The following is a 16,662-nucleotide window of genomic DNA, read 5'->3' on the forward strand; positions in this document are numbered from 1 at the left end:
ACGCACTTGTTTTCTATCTTGAGACAAGATACGTGGCCTACCAGTGGTGAAGCGCGCACGTTCCTGGCCACGTTATCGCTATCTATGGCTATCTCGTGAAACGCAAGTGACTCAGTCTGATTCGGCTGGCTGAGAAAGGTTGAATATTACCGATAGCGTTGCACGCGCCAGAGATATCCGCCTGCGCTACGCAAGTGCCGGAGCTGCCATCTCTTCTTCCGCCATAATTAGTGGTGCGACGAGCCGCGTGAATTATGCTAATGAGCACCTATATAGGTGCTAGACAGCGGAACAAAAATTAGCAAGAGAAATACGCACCGGGGTTTCAGGTACCCAACAGCTGCTTTTACGAAACAATAGACCACGCTCTGGACGGGTCTCGATGTCAGAGCGCCAACTAACAGCGGTAGTAAGCGCAAGTGACGCTTTGAAAGTTATGTCGCCATGGGTCTGGCTACTCAGTCTTTTAAGGCGTAAGCCTTTAATGGCTCATTGTCGAGATCATCTGCCGTTAGCAGAAACTGTCACAGCTTTCCGGCCTCCTGATTGGTCTCCTCTGTGTCGTGACGTCACTGTCGCTAGGCACAGGTGTGCGCCTCCTGATTGGCTCGCGTGCGTGACGTCACTGTCAAGTGAGGGTGTCATGGTGGTTCGGCGCCGCGCGGGATGACTCATCACATCGGCACGCGTGGCGGCCGTGTGTTCGACGGTGCGCCCTGACGTCACTGTCGTCACGCGCTTGAGGTGGCCATCCGATTAGGCGCTGTGTGGCCTGACGTCACTGCCGCGAGGCGCGCGCGGCGACCGTCTGCTTGGGTGTGGTGTGGCGGCGGCGGTGGCGGCAGTTTATTTTGCGGTATCGTGTGGGAAGGATGCCTCGTCTCGCCAAACCAGTGTCTCCGTGTCTCCCAACACGCGACGTGCGGCAGCCGCTGAACGCAAGCCGCGCTCAAGAGAGGCTGAGCGTATACGTCGCATGCATCAGGGCAGCGAGGCGCGTCCGACACCACAAAGTCCAGGGAGGCTACGGGCCAACGCAAGAGAGGCAATGCGTTTGAAGCGACTTGCTGCATCTCCGGGTACCAAGGCAAATGAAGCTCGGAAGCGCCGTGACCGCCATCTTACTGCGGCAAGCCGAGCAAGTACAAGTGAATCGAGTGAAGTGGATGATGAGGATGGCCAACTACACCCCGACACCGCCATGGAAGACGCGCCTCTTCCTGATCCACAAACGGCACTGCAACAGTTCGGCGCTGCAAAGCAGCCATCCTGGATGTGGACCCACTAAAGCACAAGGAGTTCACCGGCCATGAGTTGCAAGCCGACATCCTCCCCGATGACAGCTTTGAAATGATGGACTCAGAAGACATCGAAACGATGGACATAGGCGTAAACGACGTTGCAGGCATTTAATAAACAAACAAACATTCACATAACAGTTTACGAGTTGTGTACCTCCGTGGTGTTTCCGACGCAACAAATCACCATTGGCAATGGTGTCAGGCTTTCGCCGTCTCACACTTTAGTCTCGACAAAGTGTCTTCCGTTTTTCTCCATGCTTCGAGGCAACGCATTTCAAGCGAAGAACGACGCCCGTGGTAGCAGAAACCCACGCCTTGTACTTCCTACGTCCTTCCGTGCCTTTCACAAGAGGCGCCACTAAGCCACTAATCGTTACCACGTACCAAACAAGCACGAATGGTCCGGCAACAATGTGGGCCTATTCCTACCTAAAAGGCACCGCGCCAAGGCCCCGGCAAGCGGGAGGGGCGGCTTCAGAGGAGGTTGGCTTGCTGAGACTAGCAGAATCACGTGACGCTTCCTCCTAGTTTTTTTTTCATTCCTCCAAGACTATAACCATCGTCCCCATCCTGGCTGAACTTCCTTGCTTACAGCTCCCATCGACATTAGCACCACAGTTACCTCTCAGTAATCGTATTAAACTGTATGATTTAATGCCCACCTAAATATGAGTACACGAGCGTGTATGCGCATTACGCCATCATCGAAATGTAGCCGCCACCGTCGGATATCGAACTCAGGACATCGTGCTTCGCAGCGCAGCGCCATAACGTCATAACCACTGAACAAACGTGGCGGTTGGTATACGGAAGTAGTAACCGATGACTGACTATCTTTCGTTAAATGTACGCATACCTTTATCTTAATTAGCTGCCACATTCTTCTTTCTTTTATTTCTTCATGCATATATACACAAAAAATAGTTGTTATAATGGTTAATTATTCTTTTTTACAGCATATACGACATCAGAACCCAGTTAGAGACACAGGCAAAGCTTTAAGGATATCGCGAGTTACAGATGGATCCACGAAAGGAAGCACACTCAAACCACCACTCTTGAAACCCCAGGCGCTTTCGCATATAAACAAAAAAAAATTACTTGTAGCGAAACAAATCGTTCGGCAGTCAAACTTTACCTTGCCGCAATTTCTCACCCACAAACCGTATATAGCAATAGCGCGATCACGTTACGTCGTGTATTCCATTCTGTTCGCACGTGATCTCGGTCTCTAACTTTCTTTCACTCTAAGAACGACTCAACAATAATTGCTAGATAGAGTTTTCATTGATTTTGTAAACATCGCCAATTGAGCATAACTTCGGCTGGTAATTGTTGCAACCTGTGAGGTCACAGAGAGGCGCGCTTCGTGGATCTGAAAGTGAGGTCTCCACTCGTCTTTATTATTACCGTTAGGTTCGCAATGACATTGTTTTCTCTTTAAATAATCATAAATTGCTAGCGCCTTGCCGCTCAAATCTTATTATGCACTTGCGTCAATTTCTTGATACACCATTACTCGGCGCATTGCGGTCTTAAGGCTACAGAATTCGAAATTTCCGTAATTACGTAAGCAGTGTCATAGATTACTATGCGCTATGAAGAGATAAAATAAATCAGAGAAGCGGCGAAAACAATAACAAAGAGCAGACCCGCCTTGGAATCGGCCTAACGAAGCCATGCGATTGCATTGTCGTCAAGCTATGCACACACACACACACACACACACACACACACACACACACACACACACACACACACACACACACACACACACACACACACACACACACACACACACACACACACACACACACACACACACACGCACACACGCACACACACACGCACACGCACACGCACACGCACACACACACGCACACACACATACATACACACACACACACATATATATATATATATATATATATATATATATATATATATATATATATATATATATATATATATATATACATACACACACGCCAGTAATCGTAAAGCCACTCGGCCGTCGCATGGATTGGTGCTTGTAAACTAGAACAGATTTAAATCGACACTGACTCTAGAGTTTTCTGACTGCCTAAAGAACACTGTACTCTAAAAAAAAGGTATAGATAATGTGCACGTTGGAGTGCCCAAATTTAGATAAAAATGAAGCCTGATGCATAAGCCATATTTCAAGTTAGAATTCCGCGCAACTAGTTTCTCGTTTAATCGCCCTTCTATGCGTAAAACTTGACAATTTCTACCGGTCCGCATTATTGAGCCGTTGCAACGTCATTTTGGACAACTATATTCGGTCGCAGACGTCTCTCCCGCTGCTTGTGCAAAACGTGGCTGGATCAATAGAACCTGCCACTTGGCTTAACATGCACACCAATTGGTTGGACGAGTCGTTAGACCCATTCGACTCGCGAAAAACTGCGCAACAATATTTTGCGTTCTGCTTGCGACTGCTACAGGCTCTGGCTGATCATGTGCAGAATTTTAATGCGAAGCATTGTTCTCAAAGTCAAACGATTTTTTTGGCGTGTATCTGGACGTTTTTGTGTGCCCATCTCGAAAATAGATCCGTCAAAAAAATAACAAAACAGCCAGTAAAGAAAAGGAACCCGCGGTTTGGATAGTTATTGTTACACCTTCTGCAGAAATTAAATGAAACGCTCTGCGCCTCTAAATGAAGTGTGTAGAACTGCATAATCAACCAGAAATGTTTCTTTGCGCCACTTGAAAAGCGGCTTTGCGTCAAAAAAGCTGCGAAATCCTTGCTCTAGATTTGAGATCGCACTTGCATAATGGTGCGAGGGTCCTCTCGCTGTGGAACGCTTATAAGGTCTATTGCAACCATACTCTACAAACCAAGCATGCTTCCCATTACGCAGATGTCAATTAGAGTTGACTCTGCTTAATTTTTTAGCCATTAATTCCATGTTTGCACTGCTCGGGCAAACATTTTTTTGTGTTAAGGATCGTTGCATGCTGGCTCTATTCATTCATGATTTTAACTTTTTTTTTTTCTTTTATGGTGTAGTTACTGATGGTCCCTGCAGCTCTAGTCGCGTGTGTAGGTCCGTCTGTTAGCTGTGCAACAAAACGTGCTATTTTTGCATAACGTACGAAGTTGCCTCGGGTATAGCGGCGTAGATGCGTATGAATGTTTATTTAACGATCGTATAATAGTCGTAAAGCCCTTACAGCAGCGATAAAGAGCAATCTTTTTAACCTGATATCGCCACTGCCGCACCCCTGGGGTCCACGTTCGACATTGTAAGCTTGCACTACATCGTTGTAATAAGAGTAACCAAAGGGCACTGCAACCTAAAGCTATACCAAACTTTTCTATTCCAATTCCACAATCAACCCTCCACGATTGGTCAAAAAATTCTCGGGCCGGCCCCACATCGCCTGTTTGTCACGCGACCTCACGAAAACCGCGGTAGCTTCCCATCTGATATTACGTGCGCACATTGATTACGCGTGATTAGACTGAACGCAAGAAAAATAGTTATTCCTGATTCGACGCCTTTTCGCCATTATAGTCCTCTGGTATTGTTCAAAAGTTCTCGGGCTGCGCCCACTTCGCCTGTCTGTAAGGCGAAGTCACAAAACCGCGAAAACACACCGCGTCTAAGTGTACGCGATAGAGAGGCATGGATATGCCTAACAAAATCGTTTTTTTTTTTTCTGAGTAGCCGGAGACTGCCCCGTTCCGAAAGGAATAGAAGATGGCTGCCCGCCGATTGCTTAGGCACTGGCTACTTGCACCTGCCGGAGAGCATGGATCTATTTGCATGTAATAAAACGTTTTGCGCGGCAGTGTAATGTTATCGAGCACTTTCGGCACGTTTACGAGATTGCTCTGCCAACTCTTCTTTGCTGAGGATCAGTTTTAGCGGCATGTTTAACCTTCCTTTGCACAGCGCTGCGAATTTCAGCCAGCCACCGCAAAGCGGACCAATCACAGGCGCTGGTTCGGCCCCATCGAAAGGGGGGGTAAGGTGGCCCTAGTTGCTGCAGAAGGGTTGAAATACGGGCCAGTTGGTACATAGTTGAAGGGAAAAAAACCAGTCACAACTGACAAAAGGCAAGAAGAGAGATTCACCACAATGACTGTCGTTGTGGTGTGAACCTCTCTTCTTGTCTTTTGTTTTTGCACAGCCAGTCGTTGTGGTGAATCTTTCTTGTCTTTCGTATTTTGTGACTTTTTTTCCCCTTCAACCAAGTTGCTGCTTCCGATGGAGCCGGCTTGCTGGGCGGCGCCTTGGGATAGGGGCCCGACTGGACCGTTTCGTCTCTCTCTCTCTCTCTCTCTCTCTTCCCCCCCCCCCCCCCCCCCGTCGCCGGTCGTGGCGATGCGCCATGGGCCACGCGAGGCGGCAGGTGAGGGACTGGGAACCCTCTCCACTATAGCGTGCACCTCGCCTCTTGTCAGCCAATTAGCAAAGGAAAACCGCTCAATGTTGGTAATATTATTCGGTGTGAAATCGAACAAAAGTGACCTCCTGTAAACGAGAAGATCATTCGATTGGGCTGTTCAGACAGAGCTGCGGGTCACCACTCGATGCCTGCGTCGGCGATTACGTAAATTTGACGTCAGGAGATCGGAATTAAAACAGATTGGAATAGCTATAGCGCCTAAAGTGTCACCGACGGCTGCCACAAAAGTGACCAGAGCCAAAAGTCGTTGAACTGCATTGAATCAGGCTGACAGAATAACGTTATTGTATTGGAGAACGAAATCAATCGTTAAGGGGCTACCGAAACCACTTACCATCTTCCTGTATCTCAACAGCGGAAACAGTTTCATCGCTTTCACTTATAAATCTACGCATTAGGTTACGGTAACAACGGTGCAATAGTAGCTACGTATTATAGCAACAAACAATGTTAAAAAAATAAGATAACTTAAGCCCATGTATGCCACCTCTTAGCTAGCATAGGTTACAAAAAAAAAAAAAAAAATGTGCCGGTGGTTAAGGGTGGTTATACCGAAAGGCCCGCAAATGACTTGTAAAGGCAATTTTTATAGAGTTGCTGAATTCTTCACACACATCACGGAACTAAAGTGTTTTTTGGCGCTACTTACCGGCATATTGGAAGCCGCCCGCGCGCCAAGGAGGACAAGGGCCTGTCAGGAAAAAAAAAAAAAAAACGAAAAAAGAAATAAAAGGAACAGCAAATGTTCCGCGGTATAGTGTGCGCCAGCGCAGCTAGTGGCAATTTCGGTCACAAGGTTTTCTACAAACATTACTATAACGGGATTTATCCCTGTATAGTAATGTTACATGTAGTGACCGTATTAATAACCAACTAGTACTGCGGTTGCTCAGCTGGGTATGATGATTGGTTCATGAACTCGTCTACAATCCTCGTGCTTGCAGCTTCGGGTGTTCTTGTGACGTCATTTGTTCCCTTTTAGCTCGCCTAACCCGCCGTGGCCGCTTAGTGGCTATGGTGTTTGGCTGCTAAGCGCGAGGTCGCGGGTTCGAATCCCGGCCACGGAGGCCGCATTTCGATGGGGGCGAAATGCGAAAACACCCACGCACTTATTAGGTGCACGTTAAAAAACCCCGGGTGGTGCCTATTTCCGGAGACTCCCCACTACGGTGTGCCTCACAATCATGTCGTGGTTTTGACGCGTAAAACACCAGAATTTTTTTAGCTTCCCTAAATTTCCAAGCAATCATGTATTTCCTTAATACAGCCAGGCAACAAGTCCCTATGCGCAAGCGTAATCATTGCAAACAGTAGAATTTATATTGGAGTGTCTTGAAGATAACCGCTTTTATGGTCAAAGGCACGAAGAAGAAATCTTTAGTTTGGGCCCCACTCCGATGCAGCGTATTGTAATACATGCAAAACGCAGAAACGCTTTTCTGACATAACCCCTGACCCAATTCTGATAAAATTCGTGTGAAAGTTAGATTCTAATGGCTGTTAGGAGTGAAGCCTGGTCTAGGGCCTTCATTTCTTTTTGCAAAAATTGCCGAAAATCGGTAAGTTTGGAAAACATAGAAACTCTATGTTTACGAATTTGTAACTTTACACCAAGAACAGATATCGCAGTTCTGTAAACTGCATCCTTTAGAAAATCCAACGCGGACAAATTAAACATACTAATTTATATCTGTGAATTCGTTATAAAGTTTATACGATTTTTCAAAAGTCCCACTCACACATTAGTGGCGTATTCTACAGAGCCATGTATTATATACCTCAATGTATTCGCTTTATAAGCACTATTAGACGTAATTTGGAGAATTGTGATATCATTTGCAATTTCTGATTTCAGAGTTGTAAACTTGAAGCTTTCGTTTTCTTAACATTTGCGATTTTCAACAATATCTTTGACGAAATTCAACCGCTTAAATAAAGAATCCGCTTGCATCAGTCTCTAGATTTATAATTTTTCATTCAAACGCAACAAACCTCGTACAATTTTGTGCAGTAGTTGCCAAGAAAAAAAAACGATTTCTGCTTTCCTTTGTATTTAGGCAGGAGCCCACGAGGTAAAGCTCCTGCTTAAAGCGAGAAGGACAAAGACATGGACGAATACACGCACTACTGATCCATTTCCATGCGGGAGCTGAAACGCTATGCTTGCATCCGGTCTATTTTCTCTGCCCTTCGTCTGCGCCTTTTTTCTCGCTGCTTGGAACATTTGTGAATGCAATTGCAGCTTCCGTGCCATGGGGTTCCACGAATTTTTTGGGGGAGTGCTCCGATAGCGGTGGACGTCATACGGTCCATTAATGGACTTCTTGATCGGATCGAGAAAAGCGTCCTCTAGACGATCTTACCGTAAAACATGCGAGGCAAATATTGTTCCACCGAATACAGCAGGAAGTACACAATGTCTCACTCACTCTCCTGCAGCTTCTCATAAAATCGCTTTGAACCTATACGAGGTATCGGCGATGACGTCACAGAAAGCATGATGATTTATTGGGTAGGTCTTTTCTCTTTCCCCCTCGCCGCTGTTTTCTTTCTTTCTTTTGAAATGTCAGCCGGCTGCCAGCTGACACACATCATACGGTGAAAGCGCACTTCGAAATTTTCGGGTTCAAGAAAGGGCACGTTTTTCAGGGCCTCTCCAAATTCCCGACTCATGGCGACGTACACATTTGGGCGTGGTACAAGTTTTTTGCTAGTTGTAACCTGTGGTGGTTAAAAAAAAACAGACACTCAGTTTTTGGCTCGGCCGCATTGCTGAAGGAATCAGCATGTCTCTCGGGACGGTAGATCCGCCGCGTTCCGCCAACAGTTACTGCTTGTTTTATTAGTGGTGTTATTGCCGTATTATCTGCGTTAAATGAATATATTTTTTTACAGTGAAAGCAGAGATGGTTTCGTTGCTGGCTGATTTACTCCACTTCCGCAATTTGAACAGTTACCTCACAGAAAATATTTAAGAAAATTTATCACTGCCGTTAGCTGTTTCGATATTTCAATTTCTCCTTCAAGTATAATGTCCGCCTGTTCAGGTAATCCAGCTGAACAGACCGAACCGGCCTATGTGCTCCATTCGCTCAAAACACTAGTCATTGACCCCTTTCCCCCCAAATTTGTTCAACTTAGAAGAGAGAGAGAAAGAGAAAAAAAAACACACACACGGTATAGTTAGTTTCTCAGAGTCTCAACACAACATAGTCATTGGACAAGTATGCGTATGCGTAATGAAAACGCATACCAATAACGAAAAAGAAAGTGAAAAAAAAAGAAAGAGTAAGGAAAGTCCTTACGTTTGAACTGTCCGCCATCGCGATGCACGGGTGCGCGTGAAATATCAAGTCTCTGCGTGCCAGCTTGAGCCCGAACATGAGCAGGTTGGCGGGTACGTCGATGAGCACCGCCGCCACATTGACGACCAAGAACAATCGAAGGGGCATCAGAACGTTCTGCTTGCGCGTCGGTCATGCGAGAGGATACGAAAGCAAGTGTATGTCACCCCCGAGGTCGCTCACGTCCGCAGCAGTGTGACAGCGCGCGAATTGATGAACATTAAAATGTTTCAGTCTCACGTACGCAGATATTATAGTCAGTGGCAGGCAGATCGAGAATGCAGAGGCATCCTTGATCTTGGGTATCACGGTGCCGAAACTGTAGGCTCGGATTATGAGGTACGCCATAAGCAGGGGCTCCGGATCAACTTTGACCGCTTGGGGTTCTCTGACGTGCACCTGAATCTATAAGTCGCCATCGAATGCGATCAAACCTATAGCCTCTCTGATTCAAGGCACATTCACACCGAAAGCGGAGCGTCTAAGCGGACAAGCGGATTTTCAAAGCGGCGAGGCGGCGAGCGCTCGCGCCTGTTCAGACTAAAGCCCCTACATCCACGCGTCAACGTGTATGGAGGGGCTTTAGTTCAGACCAGCCGCGTTGTCTGGCTGCCCGCGCCGCCGGGAAGGCGGGGCATCTCGCAATATCTTTAGCATGATGATGATGATGATGATGTTGTGGCCAACCCTTTGTATCGGGTGGACGTGGCAACCACGCCCAAGCCAGAATGACGCTCTATTGCCTGCCTATCGAGCAAAGCAAGCACAGGTAGGAAAAGGAAAGAACACCAAAAGAAAGAGAAGAGAAAAGGGGGAGAATGCGCTGCACTGATAATCAGTCATTGGGGTCCATCCGCAAGTGCCGCTCGCCAGCACTCAAGGCGTCTCTTTGTCTCCGCGACTACGGCTCTGTCTACACCGCATGCACCGTCCTCTCTACTAGTCAGATCGAAACCAAGAGCAGCCTCCAGAGATAAACCCTGCACGGCAGATGGCCCGATGCCCTCACACTGTAGCACCACATGTTCAATGCTTTCGTCCGCTTTTCCGGACGCCCTACACCGCACATCACTCACATCACGATTTATGCTTCGAAGGCGCACAAGCGTACGGAGCGCACCAGCTCTTGCTTCAAAGAGCAACCTACTCCCGAGGGAATTGACATATAGGTGCACCATGCCAAGTTCTTATGACATCGGTACACAGCCAACGTCGACTTTGCTGCCATATTTCGCACCCAACGTGTTTCTTCTTCATCTTGTACTCATTGCCGCGCCTGTTTTATCCAATCCCCTTTCATCACGCCGGGCTCGGCAATAGAAATTTTGGTCCAAGTAGCACGATGTCATAAAGCAGAGTGCACAGGCCTGCTTCTAGGTGGCGCTGGCTTAGCCCAGTGGATACGGCACTGGTCTTCTGAGTGTGGGGTCGTAGTTTTGAAGCTAACTACACCGCCAACGTTTTTCCTTTCTAATTTATTATGTTTTTTTAACGTATTAATTCCTTCACAGCGATTACCGAGGCGCAGTTAGTAGAACGCAGGCGAGAGCTGGCGCGGACAGGGAACGCGCGGATAACACAGTCCTCTGAGAGAGAGGGTGACGTGGCGTGGCGGCGATGCCCTCTTCCCCCCCGCGACACGTGACGCGGCAGCAGGTGCGCTTCTGTGCCCGCTCTGCTCCGTCGATGCGCGCAGGTGACGTGGCGTCGCAGGTGACGTGGCGTCGCAGCCAGTGTCAACTTACAACTCCGTTTCAGACATCAGGTGCAACGCTGTGGAAGCTGCGCAAGAAGTTCGGCGACGAAAATGTATCACTCCGCGCGTTCCATCCATGCCTCGCTGCACGCACAAAGGCGTATGCTCACGCGAGCGCGCACGTGAGGCTGCCGCTGCGGGCTGCCAATAAAAAAAACCCAAAAAGAAACGCAATTAAAAACAAATTGATATAGAAAAACGCATCAGATAGCCGTACGCCACAGTATTTTTGTTTCGAAGTATTACAACGTTTTTCATTCAGCAGGGGGCCTCTTTAGAGAACAGTTTCGCACAATTACGATCAAGAACGTCAAACTATTTCTCAGTGGGCACGTAGCCATCGCAAAAAGTATCTCTAGCCTCCACAGCGTTGCACCTGATGTCTGAAACGGAGTATAGGAAGCCGTTTCGCTGCTACAGACACTGGCTTTCCCGCTCAATGGGCCAGTTGATGCTATCGCATCAAAAATGAAACAAAATATCGCCTTTGGCAAGTAATGCAGTTCCACCTTTTTAGGTGGATTACTCAATGAACCTGACGGTAGTTGAGTGCACAAGACGAAACCATATAATGAGCAAGTTAACGAACTTCAATTTTCTTAAAAGCACACTAGCATGGTCGACAAACCTATCGAGGTATATACATTCCAACTAAACCTATAACAGTCAACTCGCCCGATGCATCTGTTCTCCTGACTCTATATGGATCGTGGTTGTACTAACAAATAGAATACGCAAGAAGGCGCCGTGCAATGCGTTCTCAGAGTATGGGATGCAATGGCGGCAGTCTTCCTGCTTTCATACGTACGCAACTCACGACGAAGAAAATGAGGATGGAGGTAAAACAGCTGAGAAGCCCGATGCCGGCCCTGATGAACAGCGATATGGTGAGCGCCGCTGAAATAGAGACGAGACAGAGATGAAAGCACGAAATTCGGCGCATACATGGCTTAAGTGGCAAATCAGTTTTAAAGGGCCCCTGACCAGGCCACACAGAAAATTTCGGTTATACGCTGGAAGTTGTTGCGTGTCCTCTATAGGGAGCGTTCTGCCGCAAGAGTTTTTAAAATGGGTTCATTATTAACCGAGATACAATTATTTCACTGCCGCGAACCCATGATTTCAGGAGGCCAACGTCACTGCTAAGATGTATAACGCTCTCTCCACCTACCCCGTGTAGCCAATGCCACCTAGATAGCGCAAGGCCTGTTTACTCCGATCCATGACGTCACAAACATGGCCCTAAATTCCCATTGACAAGGCTGGGGTGACGAACGCGGTGACGTCAAAATCACTGTTGCCTACTCGGGATCATCCCCATTGTATTCTATGGCAGCCGGGCTAGGTAACATGACGTCACGGATCGGAGTGAAAAGGCCTTGTGCTATCTAGGTGGTGTTGGTGTAGCCCCCTCATGTGAAATTCATTCCCTGCGTTCTCCCATACTGGAGCTCGAGGATCGCGTGACGCATACGTCACGGGCCCCGCCTTCTTTTCTTTTTGTCCTCCTTTTTTGTGTGTTTTTTTTTTTGCTGCGCGGCGCACTTCTGCTGACGGTGCCGCGCGCGAGCTGTTGCGTTTGTCTCGCTCCCCGCAGATGGATAGAATAAACTTTATTGTCCAACGGATAAGGTGATCTGATAGGCTCCCCGCAGCGCACGATTTTGCGCGCTGTGCACGAGAACACCTGACTAGCGGTGTAAGTCGGTGCTATACGAACACTGAGGCAAACACGAGCTGTTCACAGGGCGTGATCGCGCCCTGGAACGCGGCAGAAGATCACATAGTTTCGCTGTCAGCGCTCGCGACTGCACGACGTGGGAACAAGCAGACGAAACAGAAGTCCCTCTTGCTGCGGTGCGAAGTTAAACAAAAACACGCAGACATTCGGCTTGTGCGTTTTATTATTTCTCTTTAGGCAACCTATCACACAATTAAAGGATGTTACGTTGAATAATTCTCGAAGTCACGTGTCACCACTAGCGACGTCACAGCTTAGACATGTGCGTAGGCGCACTTGCGCATATACGTCACTTCTCCAGCTTGGAGTGCGGCACCCGCGAGCAGAAGGGAAAACGGCGTTTCGTTTGAAATTTCAGCTCCTTCCGCTGCGCGTAGCGATGCAGTACTTAGCAGATACGATCGCTAGCGCGCATTGCATGTACTGCGCTTGTGAGTTCAATATGGCCCGACCTGGTGAAGGGCGCTTTAAGCGATATTTTCCTTGTTGTTTACGCAAAAGTTAAACGAAACGCTATATGCAAACGTAGCTCTATAAGAACGGAGGTGCTTGTACAAAATGACGCATATAGAATGTGAATTACTGATGTACTTCTCTGTTGCCGACTTCTTCCCGTCGGGCGTGTTGTTCTTATTTTCTTTGTGCAGGCACACACACAATGATACGTACGCATTCTGAGACGTTGGCCAAGAATAGGCAACACCCAGCGATACATACCGATTGGTACGAGTTGTGTATGCCCAGAAAGATAGTATACCCGCAACGCACGCGGAAGAGGCAAAGAAACCTCGCTGTACGACCAGTGGTCACTCGACGGTCGTCACAGATCGTCACATTTCTCAAAGTGCAAGACCCGCCGCGATGGCTTAGCGGCTATAGGGTGTTGCGCTGCTAAGCACAAGGTCGCGGGATCGGATCCCGGCCGCGGCGGCCGCATTTCGATGGGGGGCGAAATGCAAGAACGCCCATGTCCCGTGCATTGGGCACACGTTAAAATCCCCTTGTGGTCAAAATTAATTCGGTGTGCCCCACTACGGCGTCCCTCATAATGAAATCATGGTTTTGGGACGTAAAACATCAGAATTCAATCCAGTTCTCACGGTGTAAGAGGGTAAGGCTATGCATTTGATTCGCAGTAATAACTGGTGACGGAAAAGTGGCGCTTGAAAGATCGAAAGCGCACAGAATTATAGAATTATAGCATAGAACATAACGTTGTGACTGGCCAGTTAAATTATGCGGTTTCACGTGCCAAAACCACGATCTTATAAGGAGGCACGCCATAGTGGGGGACTCCGGAAATTTGGACCACCTGGGGTTCTTTAACGTGGACCTAAATCTAAGTATACGGGCGTTTTCGCATTTCGCCCCCATCGAATTGCGGCCGCCGTGGCCGGAATTCGATCCCGCGACCTCGTGCTTAGCAGCTCAACACCATAGCCACTAAGCAACCGCGGCGGGTACGACTAGCCAGCGGCATTTCTATGTTCAGACGAAGCAATAGATAAACACATAGGACACTGCACCATTAGCCTATACGTTGTGTCCTCTGTAGGAGCAAGTCATCGCCTGTAGTAGCGACATCCGATGAATTACACTTTATAAGCCTCAGCCGACCATATGCCATGCATGCGCCTACAATTTACACCAGTCTCATCCCGCCACCTAAACCTCTATCATACTCGAGCGCATTTTCCTTCCCTCGTCGCCCGTTCTGGTATACCAATAAAAAACCGGTTTGATACTCTATACGCATGGTTACACCCAACCATGTACTTCTTAGTTTATGTTTAGTAGAGCATTAGCTGCACCTGCTCGCTTTCGAATTCATTCGGCTGTCTTCCTATCTCTGAAATGAACCTTAAAGGGAGATGTTAAGCTGATTAAGGTGTACCTAATTAATGCCCAATTAAATAGCAAACTGGCCACCCTTATCACAACAAAAAGCATGATAAGAGAATGCCCGTCACTGGAGAAAGCTTTAGCTCGTATAGACAGCTCCTATGTCCCTGTTGAAATGCATACAACACGCAGAAACGAAATGAATTTCGTTGCACTTGAGAAAGAAAGCTAAACGCCAGAAATTGAGGTGTGGAAGTGTGGGCCAGTTGTAGAATTGTCAAAGATAAGACAGCGCAACAACAGGACGGTGAGCAACGAAACAATACGAGCGCCAACTTCATAAATTGTGACTTCGTGTCTTTTTTTTTTTTTTTTTTACGTGCCAAAACCACGATATGCATTATGGAGCATGTCTCCGCGGATTAATTTTGACCACGTGTGGAGTTCTTTGACGCGCCCTAAATTTCTGCACACGAGTGCTTTTTGTATTTCGCTCCCATTGAAACGCGGCCCTTGTGGCCTGAATTGAACCCGCGACCTCGATCTCAGCTAGCAGCGCAACGCCATAGCGACTGGAGCGACAACTTGCAACTGAACGTACATACACTGCGATACCCTCGCTTTTTCAAACCGTCACGTGCGCGCGCGTCAAGCCTTTGTTGTTGTCGTCGTCGCTCTTGTTAATGTCACAGTGTCAGTCAAAACTGTGCCCAGCGATATTAGCAGATTATTTTAATTTGCACATATTGAGCGAAGGTTGAATGGTAGAGAATCATCTGTTTTGGATGCGTGCTGTTTTTATTTTTTCAGTAACTATAGGAAACGACTGCAGAAAGCAGAACTGATTTATAGAAGCTCGAATCATTACAAAAATTGCTGAAAATAGGTAAGATAAATCTAATGAGCTGCGCACAAGTCTCTATAGCAGTGCAGTTATGAGGCCGCCTTTTAACTGACCCTATGAAATTCCAACCTTTTCTGTTCAGCAGCTTTTACAACACAAACTTGTGCTAATCTGACACGTGAGCCTATAGTTCTGCTTTCAAGCTGGGTATTTCGATACTTAATCGCCAAACTTACCTTGGACTTATTTTCGCATGAGTCAACATTCTGACAATGCGTCCAAAATGACAGCGCGTATGCAAACAGGGAAAAGCCCAAGAAAACACGTAATTTGCAGTTTCGCACAAAAGCCGAAGCATTGACAGCGATATCAAGGTATTAGACGTTTAGACTATTTTAGACGTGTTTTAGACACGTCGAAAGGCTCGTAGTTTTGTTGGTAGTATAAACTGCAGCAAAACTGCGTTCCCTAACTATATAAACATGCGTTCTGTCATGCGCCCTAAGGACGCGTATGAACAGTGTTTTGACTCTGCTCGCGGTTACATCGCTGGCGCGATCAGCGCCGACAACGGGGAGCGCGCGCGTTTGTACCCAAAGCGAGCGTTCTGCGCTGCCGCTCCGTTCGCAATTTGAACTGCGCGCCGCGCCTCCGAAACTCAGCAGATCACGTGGCCTCCAACACTGGGCGCGCGCGGACGCGCGCGCATCAAGACAGTAGCCCGGCTATACTAAATCTATGTCACTCACAATGCTTTCTCTCTCTCTTTATGCCATCAGCATTCAAGACACCCCCCTCGCATGATCGCGGTTCGCCCTGGCGCATACGCGGCCCTCACAGCCGGTACGGGACAGTCGTGCCGACGGTGCGAACGTGCGTAAACTGTGCCCGTATAGTTGTCATCTCACTAAAGAAGAAAAAACAAAACAAACTTACGGTTCACGCAGACGTAGAGCCATACGGTGGGTAAGGACGCCACCATTAAAGATTCCATGATCTCGATCGTGCCTAAGCACTGAAAGTGTGACAAAGTGCACTTGTAGAGTGGAGTCGACAAAAAAGTCAACGTGGCTCTCTAGAGTGGTACTGTATTCGGGGTTTCAGCCGAAGTGAAACTATTAAAGTTGTCATTGGTTCAACCGTAAGCAGCGTAGTTCTCTCGATACCCTGGGCAGACACTTGAGGAAGTCGTCGTCAGGTTGCTGAAATTTCTAATATGGCTGGAAGAAGATGACCAGAAACGTTTTTTGACCGAAGAATGCGCGTTAGGCTTTTGTATCAGCGTGTACAAACCTCTACCTTTCACTTTGTCTTGTCGATGCAAAGTTCGCCGAGTGGAGCATTGTTTAGGAATATGATAGTTAACTTGCCGTAAGTATGTCATCGTTCCCAGT

General features: G+C 47.6%; 1 protein-coding gene across 1 annotated transcript in view; it reads right to left on the minus strand.

The window, feature by feature from the left end:
* Positions 1 to 16,389, minus strand: part of LOC126537430 (uncharacterized) — a 46,439-nt gene extending 30,050 nt beyond the window's left edge. The window contains exons 1-4 of the mRNA XM_055074364.2: positions 16,205 to 16,389; positions 11,650 to 11,738; positions 9,047 to 9,202; positions 6,391 to 6,432 (exon numbers count right to left, since the gene is read on the minus strand). Coding sequence (XP_054930339.1) covers positions 6,391 to 6,432; positions 9,047 to 9,202; positions 11,650 to 11,738; positions 16,205 to 16,262 — 345 coding nt within the window. The 5' untranslated portion in view covers positions 16,263 to 16,389. The remainder of the gene's footprint in view (positions 1 to 6,390; positions 6,433 to 9,046; positions 9,203 to 11,649; positions 11,739 to 16,204) is intronic.
* Between the last annotated feature and the right edge of the window lie 273 nt (positions 16,390 to 16,662).

Source organism: Dermacentor andersoni, chromosome 4, assembly GCF_023375885.2.
Source record: "Dermacentor andersoni chromosome 4, qqDerAnde1_hic_scaffold, whole genome shotgun sequence".
NCBI classification, from domain to species: Eukaryota; Metazoa; Arthropoda; class Arachnida; order Ixodida; family Ixodidae; genus Dermacentor; species Dermacentor andersoni.